The sequence below is a fragment of the Saimiri boliviensis genome, chromosome X (assembly GCF_048565385.1).
Source record: "Saimiri boliviensis isolate mSaiBol1 chromosome X, mSaiBol1.pri, whole genome shotgun sequence".
Taxonomy (NCBI): domain Eukaryota; kingdom Metazoa; phylum Chordata; class Mammalia; order Primates; family Cebidae; genus Saimiri; species Saimiri boliviensis.
In genome coordinates, this window is record NC_133470.1 from 32,719,198 (window position 1) to 32,743,143 (window position 23,946).

At 36.1% G+C, this 23,946-nt stretch overlaps 1 protein-coding gene across 1 annotated transcript; it reads left to right on the forward strand.

The window, feature by feature from the left end:
* Positions 1 to 210: 210 nt before the first annotated feature.
* Positions 211 to 1,167, forward strand: MAGEB16 (MAGE family member B16). Its single transcript, XM_010334833.2, is given in 3 exon segments — positions 211 to 541; positions 544 to 881; positions 883 to 1,167. Coding segments are annotated over 3 exon segments (954 nt in total).
* The last annotated feature ends 22,779 nt before the right edge of the window (positions 1,168 to 23,946 follow it).

The following is a 23,946-nucleotide window of genomic DNA, read 5'->3' on the forward strand; positions in this document are numbered from 1 at the left end:
GGTAGACCCAGAAACCGGAGTAACAGACCTGTGAGGCTCTATAACATTGCTGTCAGGAGAAGTCTATAGGCAGTGGCTTCCATCAGAGGCACTACAGTTGAGTTCACCAGCTGAGGACATTTACACCCTTTGTCTATCCCTTAGGCAGTGATTCTTTATTGCTTGCCCTCCTGTCCACACTCCTGCCTACTGCCACCCACAAGGGTCGTCATGTCTCAGGATCAGGGGAGTCCACGAAGCACACATGATCAGCACCTTCAGACCCTCAGTGAGACCCAGAGTCTGGAGGTTGCCCAGGTCTTCAAGGCTATGGAGGAGACCTTCCTCTCCTCCTCCCATCCTCTAGTGCCTGTCAATCTGAAGGAAGCTCCTACTGCTAAGACAGAGAGTTCTCTTGAGGGTCCTCAGAGTTCTTGCTCCTCTTCCATTGCCATCACAACCACCTCATCCAGTGAATCTGATGAGGGTTCCAGCAGCCAAGAAGAGGAGGAGGCCACATCAGACCCCGAGAATATGCCTGCAGATGCTCTCGACCAGAAAGTAGCTTTTTGGTGAATTTCATGCTGCAAAAGTATCAGATGAAAGAGCCAATATCAAAGGCAGATGTGTTGAAGATTATCATCAAAGATGATGAGAGCCACTTCTCTGAGATCTTCCTGAGAGCTTCTAAGCGACTAGAGATGATCTTAGGCCTTTATGTGAAGGAGGTGGACCCCACCACCTGTAGCTATGGCCTCTTCATCAAACTGGACCTCACCTATGACGGGATGCTGAGTGGTAAAAAGGGTATGCCCAAGACTGGCCTCCTGATACGTGTCCTGGGTGCGATCTTCATGAAGGGCAACCGTGCCACTGAAGAGGAAGTCTGGGAAGTACTGAGTTTTGACAGGAGTATATTCTGGGAAGAAGCACTTCATCTTTGGAGAGCCCAGGGAGCTCATCACCAAAGATTTTGTGAAGGAGAAGTACCTGGAGTACCAGCAGGTGGCCAACAGTGATCCTGCACAATATGAATTCCTGTGCGGCCCAAGAGCCAAGGCTGAAACCAGCAAGATGAAAGTCCTAGAGTTTTTGGCCAAAATTCATGGGACTCACCCAGATTCTTACCCATCTCAGTATGAGGAGGCTCTGAAAGACGAAGAAGAAAGAGCTGGAGCCAAAATTTGAGTCAGGGCTGACTCTAGTTCCACAGCCACTGTGAGTGCCAGTGCTGTGTCTGGTAGCTTCTCCCATATCTAGTGAAGTCAAGGATGGATGTTTTATGTATCATTTGCAGAAAGCAGTTGGTGTTCAAGGATGCAGGTCCAGGGTGGGGTTGGAGGAAAAACAGTATATATCATCTGCGTCCCCATTTTGTATGTGTTACTTAATGTATTCTTTTATTTTTTTAATGGATATATTATTCAGATGCTGTTTCTTTTGATAGACATTTAGGTAGCTTCCAGATCTGTAAGTTTTGAGTACTATTGGTAATCCATTTAATGCTTTTCATGAGGTTTAGTGGCAAAAGTTTAGCTAATTTTGTCAAACAGATTGGGAAACCATCTATATTGTATCCTGATATAGGATGACATGACATTGCTAAGAACTCTGCTTTTAAGCATCTGTTTTATGTTTTTTCATGAGATTTAGTAGCAAGAATTTTGTTAATTTTGTAAAACAGATTGGGAAACCATCCATCTATATTGTGTTCTGGTATAGCATGACATAACATTACTATGAACTTTGCTTTTAAATATTTGGAATAAAAGGTATAAAAGATGATCAATATATTTCTTACTGAATGCCTTTTAGTTTTATGTTTTATAAAATTAAAAGATATATGCATTAATTTGCTTAACTTAGAAATATCTGAATAATAGATCTCCATAAATTGCACAGCATGCTTACTGTCTCCTTTATTCCCCAAATATTAATTAAGCATTTTCTCTTTGGTAATAATCAGAATAACGCTGGAATGCTAGGATAAACAAAGCCTAGGACTTTTTCATATAATTCTAACTTATAGGAATGGAAATCTTATGATGATGGTAGGATATTGTCTAATATCTAAAGGACAAATAAAGGGAGTTAATAGATGAATTGGGGGAATCCATATGAGACTGTCAAATATAGATGCCTTGAGGCAGAGAATTTTGGGGCTTTGAGAGATTAGAATGCTCAATGAGTAGTAATTTTAATATAATTTGGCATGGTGAAAGATGAGGCTGAGAGAGTGATGATCAGGTATCAGACCTCGAGATGGTTTGTCTCAGAGTTGAGACCCAAAAGCCCGGTATGGAAAACTCCTCATCACAGTCACTTTGAGATCATGGTTTAGCCAGAGAAAAATCACCCAGGGAAGGAATGGAAATTGTTCTGCTCTTGTCCTTGTGTCACTGAACGTAGTTCCCAAGTCTTGTTACATGCATTGTCTTGAGTTTTTGAGAGATAGCAGTGACACTTTCTTGAGGTGACACACACTAAAACCACTGGGTTGGTAGTCATTACCCTGGGCAAGGAGAACCAAGTACCACTCCATTTAAGGGATATTTAAAATAGGTTATCTTCAACATATTTTAATTACGTACTCTAAAGAATGTGTATGTTTTTGATGGGGGTGAAATAAATGAAAACAAAGGTAGTTTGGATAGAGGTGAGGTTTTGGTCCTTATTAACTATTCTAGGAGTTGCATCAGCTAAAGAAAAAACTCGCTCTCATTATTGAAGGATATACTTCTGAATGGAAAAAAATTTGCTGAGATTCAGCAACATATTGTCAAAATGATTTGCAAATGAGCTAGTGAATATAATCTTATTTGGCAAAGCATCTACTAGTTTTGGGGCTATAACCCCAAGAAACAGGATTTTGAAAAACGCCCTGATAGTTGCAGTAGAATTTTAATGGGATTTCTTGTTTGACACTGTCTGCTGACCACACAAACCAGTGAATGAGCTTACCTTGGTGCTTAAAAGCCGAAGCTTTTCTCCTGTAAGTAACACGTGAGAAAAGATCATCAAAATAACTATGCAAACATCTATGGTATCTCAAGTCCTGAAAATTCTGGAGTCCTACTAGGCAGTAGAATATAACTTCTTGGTAGACATGATACCATTGAATAACATTAATTGATTAATTTAAAAACATCTAGGCTTTCACTGTGCATAACTGCACCACTGTTGATGTTCAGGCATTTTTAGTCAGGTGGTAGATAGCAGAGAATCCTAGGTCACGGTTTTGCCAGTTCACCCGTGGGAAATCAAAATATGCAACCCCAATATATGTTTCTTTGACATATTTTGAGATGGCTAGTCAGAGGAGCTGTATAGCTCTGAAAATAGCTCTGAAAGGCTGTCCTTTCTTAGGGAAGATTTACACCTGCAGAAAAATCGACATTAGTAAGGCAAACAGGATGCTTGACATAGGCTTTCTCTGAGGTCCCTTTGTCTGCCTAAGAAGATTCTAAAAAAGATTCACTCACAGAAAAAGGAGGCCAAAGGTCTGATACTTCTAAATCTCTTACAGAGAAACTTTTGCCACAGGATACATCTATTCTTTTGTAGGACTGGTATCCGGGACACTTGATCTACATAACAAGAAAGCCTTTGCTCACCATGCTTCTCTTCAACCTTATGTAATTTCGAGGAGTTGCAAGCCCCATCCCTTTCCATATGGTATAAAAGTTTCAGTTACCTGGCCCTTCTTTGAGTTTCATATTTTGGGTAACACCAGTGCTCTTGCACCTTAATACATTTTTATGACCTTTTTTGTCCTGTTAATCTGTTCATTGTCAATTTATTTCATCAGAATTAAAGACTCAAACCTTCAGAGGAGGAAAAAGAAATTTCCTTCACCTTTATGAAAAGTAATGAGAAAATTCTCAGTATATTCTGATTATAGTGGTCACTGAAAATAATAGCGTAGAGTTATGCTTTTGAGCGAAATCTGGTAAGTCCATGAGGCAGATATTTACAGGGTCCTTTTGACAAATAATTATGATGCTGTATTAGAAAGCGCTTGTTACACAGTAGGAGAATTGCTTGAATCTCAGAGGCAGAGGTTGCAGTGAGCCAAGATCATGCTACTTGTTAAAGAAACTAAATATGGCCTGAAAAGGACTCTGTGCTTCTGTATTTGAGTCCTACTGGATGAAATGTAACCTAGCATAATAGTCAGTTAAAATTGAAAACCTAACTTAGTAGTATGCAACTGTGACAAAAACTGAGTGTTGGCCAATCCCAGTGGCCATACTTCAACCACTCATAGACTGCAGAATGTTCAAACTGCCTTAAAATGAGGCAAATGCTGAGTTGTAACGAATCTCCTTGTTTCTGTACCTTACTTTCGATTCCCATACCTCACTTTACCTTTTTGTCTATAAATTTGTTCTGACCATGAGGCATCCCTGAAGTCTCTGTGAATTTGCTGTGATTCTGGGGACTGCCCAATTCGTGAACCATTCATTACTCAGTTAAACTCCTGTAAATTTAATTCAGCTGAAGTTTTTCTTTTATCATACTGTACTCTAGCCTGGGCAACAGAGCATGACTCTGTCTGAAAAAACAAATTCTAACCATACAGATAAGTCACAATTTCTACTTGTATGACATTGCCTTATAATTCAGGCCCATCCTCAGAGATAATCACAATAAATAGGGTATGTCATTTTAAAACGAATGCTAGGTTTTCTCATACATAAAGGTGCTACAAAAACGTATTGTAACTTTTAATCAGAATGGCTAGTGAGTTGCATATTATTTTGCCATGTGGCTTGCTTCATGACATGAATGCAGGATCTTTTTATGAGAATACACATAGATGTACTTCACCTTTGTAACTATCCAGTAGCATATATGTGCCATGATTAATTTAGCCATCTCTTTCCAATGGGCACATAATTAGTTTACCTGTTTATTGCTATAACTTATAGAACTGAAATATCCCAAATGTAAAATATTGAGCTACAGTCTATTGTTCTGATAGCTAAGTGGAAATTAGGTCAAAGTGGGTAGTGTGTGGAGATTTTAAATTTGTATAAATAGTTTAAATGTTTCATCCCCCAAATGTTTACCCATTCATATTCTTACAAATTAATGCATGTAAATATTGTAGATGCACATATTTTATTTTATAAACCAAAATGCTTAATTTAAGTGCTTCTCAAATTAGATTCAATTAGAGTGACCAGGTGACAGGGAATGGGGTCAGATGAGACACTCCCACCTAGTATGGGATGAGGATCCAGGGAGAAAGCAATTTTCAGGGTTTATGAAAGAGACCACATGTGTTAACAAAACGAAGTCTGGAGTGCCCAGAGCATGCTGGTAGTCACAATTCTGAAGGCAGATGATGAGGTTTGGGTGTGTCCCCACCCAAATCTCACCTTGAATTGTCATAATCCCCAAGTGTCAAGGGCAAGGCCAGGTGGAGATAATTGAATCTCAGGGGCAGTTTCCCCCATACTGTTCTTGTGGTAGTGAATAAGTCTCATGAGATCTGATGGTTTCATAAATTGGAGTTCCCCTGCACAAGCTCCTTTGCCCCCTGCCGTATAAGATGTACCTTTGCTTCTCCTTTACCTTCTGCCATGATCATGAGGCCTCCCCAAACTGTGAGTCCATTAAACCTCTTTCCTTTATAAATTACCCAGTCTTGGGTATGTCTTTATTAGCAGCATGAAAATGAACTAATATAGCAGAGTTTAGTGTAGGATGGAGAAAGAACTAGGAGAGAAGGTAGGGAATCTGGGTGGACAGTCCAGGGCAACTTAAATGAGTAGGTTTGGGGAATCTCTGGATCATAAGTAATAGCTAGATGTTATATGGTTATCAGAGTGGACAGGTCTACTGGATGAAAAAACTAGAGGCATTACAGACATCCACCATCCTTTAGAATGTTCCTGTCTACTGTCAGGCAAAGGATAATTGTCTCTTCTGCAATATCCAGTAACGTTATTGATTATTTCTAGGAAAGCCACGTGTCTTGATTACTCGGTTGGTCCGCTGAACATTTGCCAGTTTATCAGGACTTGGACCTGTCTTGATTAATGCTGAAAATGTATATTTCATCCTTTGTACAGTAGACCCTCTCCACTGTCATCAGGAATATAAAAATGGTAGTGAGTAATGAAAGACATTTGAGACACATCAAAAATACCAATGAGAAGTGGAAGGCAGTATCCAACTGCAAGGAAGAAATTAGAAAAGATTTACCTAGTACTAATTTCTTCAGTTTCTTTATAGATACTGGGCTTGGTATGGACATGTCTCTTAAAACAATCCAGAGAGATTTAGACCCTGTGAAGATTGTACTCTTGCTTTCTGAACTGACTAGGGGAAAATGAGATGTGAGGGGCCCAATGAAGGAAGCCTCACACATTGTACCCAGACAAAACTGGGGTCCACCTGCTGGGTCTAATGTTCCAACAAGATTCACACAGACTGGGAAAGAAGAGAGTTTATTTCTGCAACCAGCCCCAGGGGGAAGGTTAGGGAAATTCACCAGACCAACTAAAAGTTACAAGTTTTTCTTCAGCATTAATATACATTTAAGATATATGTCTACATGCGCGTGTGCACCTACAAGCAGGAGTGTTTTACTGAATCTATATCTAATCTTTAACTAGGGTCTGGGGTCTGGGAAGTTTCTCTAGGGCCTTGGGAAATTTTCTTAATCATCTGGAAAGTTTCTCTAGAGACTTGGGAAAAGTTTTTCATCTTAAGTGGGCCCTGGTACCAGGTTTATGTTTAAGAATGCTTTTATCATTCAGTCGTTAGGGTCTGAGAAATCCCAGAGAGGGTCTTAATGGGTTTGTTTACACATTCCAGCCCTTGTATTCAGTAACCAGTTTCTCTGGTTCTTTAGTGTTTAATTTATGTATTCCTCAGAATTATAGTAAAGGGTTAGTAGAGACTGGCTGCTCTGGTTGCCAATGGAAACCTAGCCAGCCAAAATATCACCTTACTGTGGGCGTCTCTAACTCCAAGACAGTGCTTAGGCTGGGGAGGAGAGATCCATTATGATATTTCCAGGGAAAGTTTCCCAAGGGAATTCTCAGGTTAGGTCAGCAGTTACAACTTAACACATAGTTTCTTTCTTAGATTCAGAAGAACTTGCCAAATGGTAAGCTCCAAATTTTGAGTTTTTAAATGTGAGCCTCTGGTACTTTAATTCACTCATTCCTTCATTAATGCATCTAGCAAACAATGTCAAACATATGCTGAGGACGCATCATGGACCATAAATGGGAATGTGTTAAAAGATGAAAATCACTATTTACAAAATTTAATGAGAACTCTGGTAATTACCAAGAAAACTTACTGTGTTTCTGCTGGAATCTCTGACTTTGACTTCTCTGAAGATTTGAGCATGACAGCCGCTCAAATACTTACAGATATCATTTATAAAAGGAGTTAGCTTTTTAAAATTAATTTATTTATATCTGATGCTCATTAAGAAGCCAGATAATTTTAATTCTCATATTTATCTACAACATAGTTGTTGTCACTTTCCATTTTTAGGAAAGAAATTTTGGAAATCATAGTAGAGTCCACATGAGCTGTTATTGTTTGATATTCTTGGAGCTCTCAACCAGCCCTGAGATCTTAAGGAAGCCACTCAGTCTTATTACATTTATGACACTGAATATATCTATTTCACCAAACTTTAGTATTTTGTGAAGCAGAAGTGACAGGTGGTTAGAAAAAAGGCAAACTATTCTATAGAAGGAGACAAAATATTGGGGACACTTCCTCTTTTGGAATGAGGAAATTCTCCAATAAATATTACAGCTCTTCTCTTAATTAAAATGAAACATTTCATTACAAAAAAATACATCTCAATATTTGCTAGCAAAAAAATTAGAAGGTGATTGCTATCTTGTCTCTAAACCCAGCCTGTACTTTTTGAGACAAGAATGTGGTTTTTTTTTTTTTTTTCTAATTTTATAACTTAACATTTGTAAACCATCACTCAGACCCTCACTGAGACAATGAAATTACAATATTATTTCAAGGAATGACAATTACAAATCAAAAATAAATATTGACAATCTTTGTAAGAAAAGTATAAAATTATTTTTCTTCCCCCAAAATATAAGTAAAAATATGCAAAACAACCTGTTTTGCATATAAAAATACAACATGTTTTGTATATAAAAATATACAAAAGTAATTTATGTTTTCTGAAGGAAAGAAATAAGCATGAATCTGACTTTACTAGTAAATTAACTATTACATAGACTAAGATTACATCAGCTTATGTTGTCCTGAGAAGGAAGCATGAAATCTATTAAACTGATAATTTTATGAAAACTAGTAGAAGGTACAGTCTTACATAAAGAATTTAAAATTTATGCTAGAAAATATTTCATAAGTAATAATAAGAAATAGGAAAAGAATTGAAGTCAATGTACCTTGACAAGAAATATTTTCTTACCAAAGAGAACACTTGTAATAAACACAGGTATACTTCTAAGAACTGTTATTGCCATCAAGCTCATAAATTGTATTTTCAGTTTCTTCTATGAATTAAAAACTGTATTTCTACACAATTAGCAGCTTCCATATATTAAAAAAATATGTGTGGTGGTAATTAGCCCTGGTGAAAGAGCACTTACTTTCTTTTTCAATATCTTTATTTGAATACAGTCTATCTGGATGTATAAATTGCTTCTTAAAGGAAAGTTGTATAATTTAGGTCACAAGTTTCTAGTTACAATGTCATTCCTCTTGTGCATGAATTGGATCTCAAGTGGCATGGAAAAATGAGACCTTCAGACATGTTTAGCTTTAATCCTTTATTTACCCTAACCCATTTATTTCTTCAAGGAGAACGCAAGGCTGTCATTTTATTGCAGGTTGTGACTGGAGTTATTTTTCTTTTACTCTTCTAGAACTTTTATCTACAGGAACATATAGATACTGGCAATGAATTTGGACTTATAAAAAAAAATTTAAATTTTTCTTAAGTGCTTAATTTAATGTGTGTTTAGGGCCAGGACATTTTCATACCTCTGTTAGTGCAGTGGTAGGTTAAGTGCAATGAAAAAGCAGCACCTTTTGGGGAAGGTATTACAAAAACTTTTACATTGTAGCCCAAAGCGTGAGCATCATGATTGCATTTGGGTCACAGATGCCTTTATGACTTTTGCTGGCTTAAAAATATGGCATAATTTTAAAGAAAATAAATATAAATGAAGAGCACATATAGACGAATTAAATTATATTAAAAGAGCTGAAATATATACAACAATCATTAAATTATACTAAAAATGTTGCTAATTGGCAGTGGTACTGAAGTGTAGACACAGCAAACAGTATATTGAGGTGAATTATAATTTCTTAATCTAAATGTTCACTATTAGAGTAATTTAAAGAATTAAAATGTAAATTAGGAGTATTCGAAAAATACCACTGACCTCACAGTCTCAAAAACTCCATAGAATCGTTCAAACGTAAGAGAGAATACTATAAACTATAAATGATAATCAAAGTGGTTAAGGCAGCATCCCAGCATTAAAGAAATACATAATTCAGTAAAAGAATAATGACAAGTAGACAAACCACAGTGTTATTAAGTAAAAGACGGCAAGATATTCAAACAAAAGCTCAAGGGAGGAAGTGACATTTGAAATAGGCCTTGAAGAATGCTAAAATTTTGAAAGGATTGTTTTAGGGCAAGAGAAAACTTATATTCTATCAGAAAAGGAAAGTGGTGTAAGGCAAGGGTGTTTTTTCAGGAAAAAAAGAAGTACGATTTGAGTCATGTATAAGAAAAGGGAAAGTAAGTAATGAGTGATAAGATTTAGGAGGGCTGAGGCCACATTATGAAGGGCTTGAATGCCAGGATGAGGGATCTTATTTACGAACAAAGAATAACATGACAAGCATACCAAATCAGGCAGATCAGACAGTAGTGTTTGGGGAAGTACTTTCTCCATGAAAGCTATAATTAAAAAGCAGAAAAAGTAATTGTACTGATAAACAAGATAAATCAGAGATTGTGACTGAAATGCATTTGGGATGAAATACAAAAATGCAGAGAAATAATAGGAGAGATAATAGTCACGTACACTGGAGCCCAAAAAGGGCTAGGGTCAGAAAAGGAGAGTGTTCTTTCTATCAGTTACATAGTGCCTAAGATCTTCTAGAAAGGAAAGAGGTATATGCTCACTTTGACATCACATAAACTAGAATTGGAATGAAAAGACTAGAGATAGTGGGGGAAAATTATTAACTGCAAAGAAGTATTAACATTGCTGTAAGGCAGGAATAAAAAGATGTATACATTGCCACCAATTCAGCCACCAACTCTGTCACTTTCAAAGTACAGGAAGTTCTCTGTACTTCATGAAATGAAGATCTGCTATATCTTAATAGCACATAATCCAGTTAACAACTAAAAATAGTCTGGGCCTGACCTTGAAAACCCAAATGGTATGAGAGCCACGCAAACCAAAAGAAGTGTCGTGTGGAAATAATACACTGATGACGCATGTCTCTCTAAAATGTATAAAAGCACGCGGTACCCTGACCACATTGGGCACATGCCGTCAGGCCTTCCTAAGGCTGTGTCATGGGCACATCCTTAACCTTGGCCAAATAAACTTTCTCTTTTTAAAAATCTTTTAGGGTTGGAGGTACATGTGCAGGTTTGTTACATATGGAAAGTTGTGTCACAGGGGTTTGTTGTATAGATTATTTCATAATCCAGGTATTAAGGCTAGTACCCAATAGTTACTTTTTCTGCTCATCTTCTTCCTCTAACCCTCCATTCTCAAGTGGAACCCACTGTCTGTTGTTCCCTTCTGTAGGTGCATGAGTTCTCATCATTTAGCTCCCACTTACAAGTGAGAACATGCAGTATTTGGTTTGCTGTTCCTGCATTGGTTTGCTAATGATGATGGGCTCTAGCTCCATCCATATTCTGCAAAAGACATGATCTCATTCTTTTTTCTGGCTGCATAGTATTCCATGTTATATATATACCACATTTTCTTTGTCCAATCTGTGATTGATGGGCATTTACGTTGATTCCATGTCTTTGCTGTTGGGAATAGTGCCGCAATGAATATAATGTGTACATATGCCTTTATAGTGATTTATATTGCTCTGGTTATATACCCAGTAATGGGATTGCTGGGTCATATGGTATTTCTGCATTGAGCTTTTTGAGGAATAATCATACTGCTTTTCACAATGGTTGAACTAATTTACACTTCCACTAACAGTGTGTGTGTTCCCTTTTCTCTGCAACGTCACCAACCTCTGTTATTTTTGGACATTTTAATAATAGTCATTCTGACTGGTGTGAGATGGTATCTCATTGTGCTTTTGATTTGCATTTCTCTAATGATCAGTAAAATTGAGTTTTTAAAAAATTTGCCTGTTTACCCCATGTATGCCTTCTTTAGAGAAGTGTCTGTTCATATTCTTTACCCACTGTTTAACGGGTTGTTTTCCTTTTGTAAATTTATTTAAGTTCCTTAATGATGCTGGATATTAGACCTTTGTCAGATGTATAGTTTGCAATTTTTTCCCCATTCTATTGACTGTTTATTTATTCTGTTGATAATTTTTTTGCTGCACAGAAGCTCTTAAGTTTAATTAGATCCCATTTTTCAACTTTTGCTTTTGTTGTGATTGCTTTTGGTTTCTTTGTGATGCAATCTTTGCCTGTTCCTATGTCCAAGATGGTATTGCCTAGGTTGCTTCCAGGAATTTTATAGTTTTGGGATTTATATGTAAGTCTTTAATCTATCTGGTGTTGATTTTTTTTTCTTTTCTTTCTTTTTTTTTTTTTTTTGAGACGGAGTTTCACTCTTGTTACCCAGGCTGGAGTGCAATGGCCCAATCTCGGCTCACCGCAACCTCCACCTCCTGGGTTCAGGCAATTCTCCTGCCTCAGCCTCCTGAGTAGCTGGGATTACAGGCATGCACCACCATGCCCAGCTGATTTTTTGTATTTTTAGTAGAGACTGGGTTTCACCATGTTGACCAGGATGGTCTCGATCTCTTGACCTCATGATCCACCCGCCTCGGCCTCCCAAAGTGCTGGGATTACAGGCTTGAGCCACTGCGCCCGGCCTGATTTTTTTATATGGTGTAAAGAAGGCATCCAGCTACAGTCTTCTGCATATATGTGTAGCCAGTTATCCCAGCACCATTTATTGAATTGGAAGTCTTTTCTCCATTGCTTTTTTTTTTTTTTTGTCAGCTTTGTTGAAAATCATATGGTTGTAGGTGTGGGATGTAGGTGTGTTTCTGGGATCTCTATTCTGTTCTATGTACTCATTTTTGTAGCAGTACCATGCTGTTTTGGTTACTGTGGCACTGTAGAATAGTTTGAAGTTGGGTAATGTGATGCCTCCGGCTTTGTTTTTTTTTGCTTAGAATTGCCTTCGTTTTAGGACTCTTTTTTGGTTCCACAGGAATTTTAAAATAGTTTTTTTGTAGTTCTGTGAAGTATGTCATTGGTAGTTTCATAGGAATATCATTGAATCTATAAATATCTTTAGGTAATATGGACGTTTTAATGACATTGATTCTTTCTGTCCATGAGTATGGGATATTTTTCCAATGTTTATGTCTTCTCTGATTTTTTTGAGCAGTGTTTTGTAATTCTCCATTGTAGAGATCTTTCATGTCCCGGTTAGCTGTATTTCTAGGCATGGCAGAATAAACTTTTGAAATTGATTGATATCTGTCTCAGATACTTATGGTTTACAACATTAGTAAAAATATATATATGTATATATATATATATATATATATATTTCCTATTAATCTGCCTTTTGTCTGTTGATTTTCAGCAAACCTTCAAAGGGTGAAGGGGACATTTTTTTGTTTCTTGGCCCCTACAACACAAAGAATAAAAAGATATTCTCACAAACTTATAAAAATATGAATAAAATAGAGATAAAAAAGGAAAAGAAAAGGCTAGATTTAATTAGTAAGGTCAAAGAATCTAAATAACATGGTATTAAAATATTAAAAAGACTCTCTTCCTTTTTCAGTTTCAACCAAGAACACAATAGATTTCATAAGGAATACTGTGCCAAATTTATAAAGATGTTTTGGAAGAGATGTCAAAACTCTTGAATCCCTCAGCCACATTGAGATTATAACAGAGTCAAGAACAATATAAAACAAATTATTTACTAAGCAAGAAAATACCAGGTTAATCTTCCTTCTTCACCTTTATTTTTATTTGAAACTGTTATTTTATTCATTTTCAGTTTGGAAACAGGTTGGACATCTCTATTTAGAACAGATCTTTCTTGTTGAGCTTTTTTTTTTTTTTTTTTAAACTGTCTGTACATGGTGATATGCCAGGTGCTTTTGTAAATAATGTTCCATTGAACTGCCACAATAACTCTGTGAATTCCGTAATCTTTTTTTTTTTTTTTTGAGATGATAAATAGGTTAATTAGCTTGATTTAAGCACTCCACATTACATTAAAAAATCATCACATCATTTTGTACCCCATAAATATATACAACTATAATTTGTCAATATATAATTTTTTGTCTTGGATGTTGTTTTTTATTTATTTTTATTTTTATTTTTATTTTTTTTGAGACGGAGTTTCGCTCTTGTTACCCAGGCTGTAGTGCAATGGCACGATCTCTGCTCACCGCAACCTCCGCCTCCTGGGTTCAAGCAATTCTCCTGCCTCAGCCTCCTGAGTAGCTGGGATTACAGGCAAGCGCCACCATGCCCAGCTACTTTTTTGTATTTTTAGCAGAGACCGGGTTTCACCATGTTGACCAGGATGGTCTCTATCTCTTGACCTCGTGAATCACCCGCCTCAGCCTCCCAAAGTGCTGGGATTACAGGCTTGAACCACCGCGCCCGGCTGTTTTTTTATTTTTTTAGTTTTTTAAATTATACTTTAGGTAGGTTCTGGAGTACATGTGCAGATCATGCAGGATTGTTGCATAGGTACACACATGGCAATGTGGTTTGCTGCCTCCATCCCCTCATCACCTACATCTGGCATTTCTCCCCATGTTATCTCTCCCTGACCTCTCCACCCCCACACTGTCCCTCCCTTGGCCCCCCACCCCAACAGATCCCAGTGTGTGATGCCCCCCCTCCCTATGTCCATGTGTTCTCATTGTTCAACATACACCTATGAATGAGAACATGTGTTCACCTTTATTTTTAAAGCCACATGACAATGGGACACTGCCTACACAGCTCTGAGGAAAAGCAATGACTCCAAAATTTCATACACAGTCAAGATGGATTTATATATGAAGTAAAAAGAAATCTAACTTGACTCCACCTTGCTTCTAACTTTACAAGCTAACTGCCTCTGTTTACTTTAAAACAAAAATGATAACAGTCCTTTCCTGAAACTAATCCCCTTCTTGCTTGGGGACCAAAATAATCATTATAAGACTAGTGAAAGTCCGCAAGTTTAGGATTATAGGAGGGGCCTGAATTCTTATAAGATGTAGTCACAGAATTTGTAATTTTCCCAAAGGCTTCTATAGAAAACATCAGTATTGTTAAAATTGAAACATGGTAACAAACCCCCCCCATAATTTATAACATTATTCATAATTTGTTTTGTTAAATTTGAGAAATATTTTTTAAATTATGGTGTTTATTTTGGTGACAAATATTTATTTTAAGTTTAGTAGTTCTTCAGTTTAACTTCAGAATATTGTGTCTATTAGATTCAAATAGAATTAAATTTAATACATTTGATTTAATACAGTCTAGTCCCATTTTATGAAAAGTAATTCTAGTTTTCTATCCATCCATCTACTTATCTGTCTATCCATCTACCCATCCACCCACCCATCCATTTATATATAAGCAGTGAATAAGCCTGCAATGCAGTTCACTTAACATTAGAAATTGATGATTCATGCATGGTGAGATTTATGGTTATTTTTACATCATCCTTTTTACTTTTCTGCCATTTTAAATTCTAAATATTGAATATACATTATATTTTAAAGTCACTATGACAATTTTTAAATAACTAAATACTATTGTTTCAAGTGAAAACAGAAGAATCATTGTAAGACCTTCCATAATTAGCTATTAAATGGTACAGACAATAATTGCTGTAGAAGATCAAGGAAGAGGAAAACAAGTTATAATCATTAGCTATATTTATTTTTGGTCATTTAACCTTAGCAAATAGTGCTGATAATAGTTTTTATTTACAAATAGAAACTCTCATCTACTTCTAAATTGTTAACTTTAATGCAGTTATTCGTTACTGTTCACACATCCTAATGAGTAAGGCAGATGGAGTCATGCTTCAAATACTTGGTGATTCCAGGTAAGTATGCATATAAGAGAGGAAATAAGGTCTGACAATTGGTCTATTTTTATACGTGCATTTTCTGGATAGATGATTATTGCCTTGTTAATCAAAGCTTATTACCATGCCTCTCTAGTCAACTGGAGAAGGTTTGCCTTTCTGTTCCACATTCATTTTGTCTCTTTGGCACTTCTCTGAACTTAGTGCTGAGTTTCACACTAATCACACCATCCATCTATTGACTGACTGTCACACTCCTGAAATAAAATAGTGTAAACATAATGTAACAATGTCAGATTACCCTATTTCTGTTGTCCCTGTGCATTCTAATCTTGCAACGTCAATGATAAATATTTATTACTGACATTTAAAGGAACAATTTGGCACCTCTGGAAGAAACAGAAACACTCTGCAAATAATTATTCCTTTCTAGTTCAATGAAATTAAAATTTAGACATACTTGAAATAATTCAATGTCTGTAAATTTAAGACTTCAATACCATATTGATTTTAAGAATATATAAAACTACTAAGGTCATGAGAAGGTCTGAAACACTAAATGTTGCTTACTTTAACAAACTTTTACAAAATTAACACTTTACATTTTATTCAGAATTTCAGGGGCATCTTTAGATGGTACAAAAAATAAAACATTAATGTTACCAAATATACTTAAAGCTCTTCACTAGAGTAAATAGCATAATAGCAGTATTTTCATATGTGGGAATTACAATTATTATTTCATCAAAAATATAGAAATAGCATAAAGAAAATATAACAATAAGACTTTGTTTTGTAGAATATCAATTATTGGAGCAGAAATTTCCAAATGGCCCAGTTGCTAGATTTTGCTATGAGTATAGTCAAATGAAAGTACTTAGTTTTGTTGGAAATTGCACTTAGCAATATAAAATGCTCTGTTTGCTGCTTTCAGAACTACCAGGTAATTACAGGATGATAAAATTTCCATTGGAAATCCAATGTAGCAATTGAAGCAAAGGGTCAAAAGAAATTGCACTGAAGACACCTTATGATAGGCATGATTTGTTGAAGAAGACAATGGTCAACAGGTGTGAAAATATGTTAGTAACAAATGTTAAATATAGTGTTAATGCTAAAAGAGTTTTAAGCATATACAACACAATGAGCTGTTGGAAATAGAAGGATGAAGACCCCTTATTCACATGAACACATGTTTATTAAGTGGAATGGCAACAATTACATCAGTGGATTTAAAATAACTCAGAGAACATGAGAGAATAGTGTAGCAACAGTGGATTTCTTTAAATGTCTTTGGTTCCTTAGAAAACATTTGTGAACAAGAATTTCTGAATTTTCTATTATTAAAATTAGTTCTAAGCAGTTATACCTTGGTATCCACCTCTAACCCTAGATGCGTCTAAGCAAAATTACTTTTCAGCCTTAAAACTTTCTGTTTAAAAGGATACCTCTAGAGTGTTTTATTCCCTATCACCTTTAGAGAATTAGAGAAGTGGATCCCAGTGTTCACTTTTATTCTTGAAGTACTGTGTGGCCTCATTGCTTTTAATAAGGGGAGTGTTAACACCTTTAGTTCTAAGGAAAATTTAAACCCTTTCTTCCAAAATTAATAAGAAAAACAGTAAATTTCCATCTTGTCATGAAATTTATAACATGAGCCCAGGCTAAAGGAGATTATCAGCAGTAAAACACACTAGGAATATTAGTGGCTGATTTAGAATAAGTGAAGGAAGGGATGTTTAAAGAGACAGACAGCGATAAAGCTGCCATATATATATATATATATATATATACATATACCTAGGGGGATGAAGGGGAGTGGTTCTTAAACTTTGCTATATACAAGAATCCAATGGCAAATTTGATAAGAGAAAATTATCTGGTAAGAATCCTAGAAGTTTTGGCAGGGTGTGGTGGGTCAGGCCTGTAATCCCAGCACTTTGGGAGGCTGAGACAAGCACATCACTTGAGGTCAGGAGTTCGAGACCAGCCTGGCCAACATGGTGAAATCCTGTCTCTACTAAAAATACAAAAATTAGCCAGGTGTGGGTAATTCCAGCTACTTGAGAACCTGAGGCAGGAGAATCACTTGAACCCAGGAGGCAGAGGCTGCAGTGAGCCAAGGTCGTACCACTGCACTCCAGCCTGGGTGACAGAGAAATAGTCTGTTTCAAACAAAACAAAACAAAACAAAAGAAAGAATCCTAGAACTTGTGATTTAGACCATTCTGGATAAAGCCTGAGAATTGCATTTTAACAAGTATCCTCCAGTGAGTCTATGTATGGGGTCTGTGTTGTGTATTTTAGGTTAAAATACTACGAGTTCTAGTCTTACACTAATTTTCACCTCAGCATCTATCAAGACAAACAGACATATTTAAAGAACACAATTCTGTTTACATCAAGGTACATTATAGGTTTAATATTTAGAGCTGGAATCCAGTAAATATACTAGTCTCATCTATTAAAAGTTTATTCATTTGTGTACTGTAAGTAGGCGAAATTTTTCTAAAGGTTCTATATGGTTATACATTAAAATGAGCAAGATTTAGCTAATCTTGGCCACAGATCTAATTTAAGGATTTTTACCTTATGTCATTGGAACTATATTTGGTTTTTGGTAAAGAAGAAATGTTCAGACAGAACTCATTTTACAGTGTTTTAAAATGTCCATTGAACAAAACTTCGGAACTATCTCATTTTATTTTTTAATGAATGCAATCCATGATGTCTTCAACTGGCATCTTGCCAACGCAGCTGGGATCTTTAATTAACACATAGTTAAATTTACGTTAATGACATATGTTGAAATCGGTGTCATAAAATGTAACTATGACAATTATGGCTATGAATAAATTTCACCTAACATATACTACATGGCTTGTGACAAAATAAAGCAAACATTTAGAGAGAGAGAGAGAGAGAGAGAGAGAGAGAGAGAAATAGATCTCATTGCAATGTAAAGAAAAGGTCAGAGAGTTATCTGATCTCCTAGTCTCTATGTCTAGATGGGAGACTATAGATTTGTCTCTTATTACATATGATTATTCTGAAAAATCTGTGATCAATCAGTCTTTGTGAGTATATTTGAAGCGCATAGGGATGCTATGAAGAACTCCAATAATGAGTAATAGTCATCCTAATTTTATATCTATTGGCTCTTTTATATAGAAATGTATGTTTTAAATATCAGCCATTTTATAGCTAATCTTATATGTAATATTCTGTATCTACTACCATTTCTAGATACTCTCAACAATAAATCATAATATAATCATAATATACATCATAATTTATATTTATTATTAAATGATGCCATTTTTCCAATTTTCTTGTCTGAATCCCTGATAGGTCTTATTGTTTAGTAAAATGCATGAAATGTCTAATTTTAATCCAATATCTTCTAATCATAGATACTGTGCTGATGCAGTACCTTGCCAAATAATGTTATCTTGTTCGATGTTTGTTATTCTTATATTTTTAAATGAGAGATACCTAGTATGTATGAAATTGTTTGATTTTTCCGTAATTATTTTTTACTGAGATAAAATTCAAATAACAAAATTCGCCATTTAAAAATTCAATCATTTTAAAGTGTACAATTTATTAGCTTTTAATACATTCAGAATGCTGCACAACCATCATCGACATCCAGCTGAAGAATATTTGTGACACTCAAAGATAATTCATACTCATCAGTCACTTCACAGTCTCCCCTCCTTCAGCTTCCTGCAAACAGTAATTTGCATTTTCTACTTATGAATTTTCATATAAATTGAATTATAAATTATGTGCCCTTTGGTGTTTTAAATTCTTTTACTTAGCGTATTTTCAAGGTTGATCCATGCTATAAGAGGTATCAGTATTCCATTCCTTTTAATAATAGAATAATATTCCACTATGTGAATTTATTGCACTTTATTAATCAGTTTTATTGTTTCTACATTTTTGGCTATTGCAAATAATGATGTTATAACATTCACATACAACTTTTTGTTTGAATTCTTACTTTCAATTATCTTAGGTATATACCTAGAAATAGAATTGCTGAGGCATATGGTAATTCTGTTACTGACTTTTTAAGAAAATATCAAAACTCACAGAGTGATGCAGCTTTTTACATTTCCAAAAACAATGTATGAGGATGATGATTTCTCTACATCCCTACCAACACTCGTGATTTTTGTTTCTTTGGTGTGGTTTTGTTGCTTTTAATATAAACTTATTATTATTTTTTTTTTTTTGAGACGGAGTTTCGCTCTTTTCACCCAGGCTGGAGTGCAATGGCGCGATCTCGGCTCACCACAACCTCCACCTCCTGGGTTCAGGCAATTCTCCTGCCTCAGCCTCCTGAGTAGCTGGGATTACAGGCACGCGCCAACATGCCCAGCTAATTTTTTTGTATTTTTAGCAGAGACGGGGTTTCACCATGTTGACCAGGTTGGTCTTGATCTCTTGACCTCGTGATCCACCCGCCTCGGCCTCCCAAAGTGCTGGGATTACAGGCTTGAGCCACTGTGCCCGGCCGAACTTCATTCTTTTCTTTGTGAGTATCAGTTGCCCCAGCAACATTCCTTGAAGACACTATTCTTTCTCCCATTGAATTATTGCCACTCTTGTTGAAAATGAATTAATGATATTGATTTCCATGTTTTCTTATAAGCTTTTATCAAACACATTTTACTGTCCTTTTACAACTTATATATAAAAGAGTTTCTCTGGTAGTCTCAATTACATATGTTACAATATTAACCCTTTAACAACTTTTATTTTCAGTGAAAAACATGGCAAATAAGCAGTTTTAACTATCTGTCAGTTTGCAGAATGCAGGACAAGGGCAGAGCTTCAGACACTGTGTGACTCTGTGTTACAGCCAGAGATCATGGCTAACTCCACATGTCCTCAGGCCTTTCCTAGAATTTAATAGTTATAAAATAGACAAGTCAAAACAATTATCAGAAATGAGTTTACAAACAGTTTGTAACCTTAATATGTCTACGAAAGATAGTATCTGACCGGCCTCATTCAAACCAAATGTCTAAATTTTGAAGACCATTTTATTTTTCAATAATTTTAAAATTGTCTTTATTTTCCAGAGACTACTAAAGTCACACGAACCAGAAAGCATTTGAGTTAAAGTTTTTTATTTTTCCGATAAAATACTTTAATTGTTTATTCTTTCCTTTTAAGAAATTACTTAGAGCTCTTTCATATACATTGATAGTAAAACATTACACACAGTACACATATAAATACAGAGACAGAGGCATATCTTATAGAGTTATAGGATGCATTTGCAAACTGTCAGGAAGTTGTATTTTGTCTTTTTAACTTGTTTCTTAATTAGATTACTGGATTTAGGGAAGAGGCTTTTCTGTTGTTGTTTTTTTTTTCCCAAGGGATCCCAGGCTGTTAGAAATTATTTTAGGTCCTCTCATGTGGGCATTGAGGGTGGCAAGAAGGATGGGGAGACAGTCATAAATGGAGAAACAGACAAAATTTTTAATTGACTTAAGACATTTTTTTTTTTTTTTTTTTTTTTTTTTTTTGAGACGGAGTTTCGCTGTTGTTACCCAGGCTGGAGTGCAATGGCGCGATCTCGGCTCACCGCAACCTCCGCCTCCTGGGTTCAGGCAATTCTCCTGCCTCAGCCTCCTGAGTAGCTGGGATTACAGGCACGCGCCACCATGCCCAGCTATTTTTTTGTAATTTTAGTAGAGACGGGGTTTCACTAAGTTGATCAGGATGGTCTCGATCTCTTGACCTCGTGATCCACCCGCCACGGCCTCCCAAAGTGCTGGGATTACAGGCTTGAGCCACCGCGCCCGGCTGACTTAAGACATTTTTATTCTTCTTTTTTGGAAATAGAAGAGAGGCCTTAAAATTATGTGTGGGGTGTGTGTGTGTATATATAATTATATACATAATTTTATAATATACACATACAGAGATAGATATCAATTATAATTAAGTCAACGTTTAACTATAGAGCTCTTAAAGATAAATCTTTTCAGATATTACTATATATTAGCTGGGACAAACAGCTGTATTTCAAAAGTAGCATAAATAATTTCTTGTGTTGGTAATTGAACCCAGACTGCCACTGTGGCAACACAGAATCCTAACCACTAGGCCACAGCATGGGGTGGTCTCCGTTGCAGCCAACAGGCTGCATAGGTGAACCAAATTAACATTTTCTATTCTGGCAGGGAGTAATATACACATTACAAAACACAGACACTAAGGTGCCAAAGAAAAGACAACCAAAAGACCTTTCAGGTCAGACCTCCAAACCAAATTTCCCAAGGGTATTCTTCCAAACATGCCTCCTGTCTTTCATCCAATTGAGGAATATTTATCCAAGTCAAGACCCTCCCTACAATCTAGGGAGGACCAATCCAAGATCTGTAAAGGAGTCCTGATGCCTCTACGGAGGCTATGGAATCAGGAGAAGGGAAGGGATGTTAACCTCACTTAGAATACTAACCCCCAAATCCCAAAGCATATCTTCCAATTCCAGAAACTTTTTTTTTTGACTGCAAGGAAAAAGAGCTGCACAGACTCTGTGGCTGGCCTCCTGGTCCACTTCATTGGCAAAGGGCTGCCAAACTGAGAGAAACCCTTAGGGCAGATCCTGGAAGAGCCCCCAAATTTGTTACAGCCTGATGAGCTCTTCTTGCCTGCTGCTATGTGTTGCAGCAAAGAAAGAGTTTAATGATCACAGTATCAGCCAAGCAAGAACAGGGAGAAATTTCTCAAACTCGTCTCTCAGAAAATTCAGAGGCCAGGGTTCTTAAAGGGTACTTGGGTGGGCAAGGGACTGGGGAACTGAAACAATTGACTGGCTGGGGATGAAATCTCAGGAGCATCTTAAACTTTGTGCATTTTAGTTAGTTCCCAGAAGAGAGTGTGGTTCACCAGGTGGCACCAAAACGCTGAATCTGAAACTATCTCAAATACCAGTTCTTTAGGTTTCACAATAGTGAAGATATCTATAGAAGTAGCTGGCGGAAGTTATAAATTTTACAACCCAGGTTATGTGACTCTGGGACAGCCAGCAACTTATAGGAAAACATATTAAGCAATGGCAGGTCATTTTTTAACTATGCCTATTTTTTTAGCAAATTTCAAGCACCTACCATAATTTTAACCTGCGATATGAATTCAGCTTCAGTCTCCAGACAAGAGGGGCGTCAGTTTTTCTTGCCTCTAAGTTTAACTATAAACCAATTCCCTCTAGTATTTATCTTAGCATTTGTGCTATAATAAGCAATAATAATAATAATTCCCATGAATAGCAAGGCCCCTATACTTTTCTAGAACGTCCTTTTTGTAGGCAGTACCCAATGTTCTAGACCATTTCTCACTTATAAAACAGCAGATTTTAAACCATGACGACACTTAGCTATACCAGGAATCAACTAGACCAACAATTCATCTCATTATTGGGAATATAAAGTAGAACTCTTACTAGAAAACTATCCAAAAACATATTAGGAGAGACTATGAAAGTTTGTATTATTTGATTCAGTCATATCCCATTTAAGAACATTATAATATCTAGAAATGGCTGCAATCATTTTTAGACATATGTTAGCATTTTTTTTAACCTTTTTTTTTTGCGTACTTTTGATTTCCAACATCCTTGATGATTGAAATATGCCGAATCGTACTTCAGACAAATAGTCATGACTAGTCCACTTCAGGTGCTTTAAATAAAGTTTTTTCATTTTTCTATGGTCATCATGATCGAAATAGGGATGCTCTGTGGTTGATGAAAACTCATTAAATTCAATATAGCTGTTGCAATTAAGTATCTGCAGAGTACTTAGTCCTAATGAATATAAGTTATTTTAGAATTCACCAAGAAATTAAAAATATGTTATTTATTTCTTTTCTTTTTGAGACCGAGTTTCACTCTTGTGGCCTAGGCAGGAGTGCAATGGCACAGCTGCAAACTCTGCCTCCCAGTTTTAAGCGATTCTCCTGCCTCAGCCTCCTGAGTAGCTGAGATTACAGGCTACCACACCTGGCTAATTTTGTATTTTTAGTAGAGATGGGGTTTTTCCATGTTGGTCAGACTGTTCTCGAACTCCCAACCTCAGGTGATCTGCCCGTCTTGGCCCCTGCAAAGTGCTGAGATTACAGCACTACACCCGGCCTGAAAATATGGTATTTCTGACCTAAGCTATAATAGTACTGGCATGATATTCGTTTTTTATTCATCACAAATCTCCTACTCTCCTTTTCACGTACAGTTCTATATATTATTTTAGTGTCAACTAAATTAATTCACCCTGACCTTACGTTTTCTTTAAAGCCTTCCTGAAGGAAGTCATAATACATGAGAATTTAAATTTATATTTTATAATACATAACTTGATTCGAAGAATTTAATGAAACTGTAAGATAACAGCAACAGGGATTTATAACAAATTATTAAAACAGCCAGTTAATTTTTAGGGCTGCTTCTTCCTTTAACAACGAAATTCTGAATTCTGTCATTTCATCTCAGATCCCTGATTCAATATTTTCCTCAAATAGCTTCTGACTACCATTAGCTTATTAAATTTTACAAGAATTACTTTATCAACTAATTTACATAAGGACACAAGTACACATTAACCAAGTTTCTCACCATCATAATTATTTGAAGGAAATAATTCACTGAGGTTTTAGT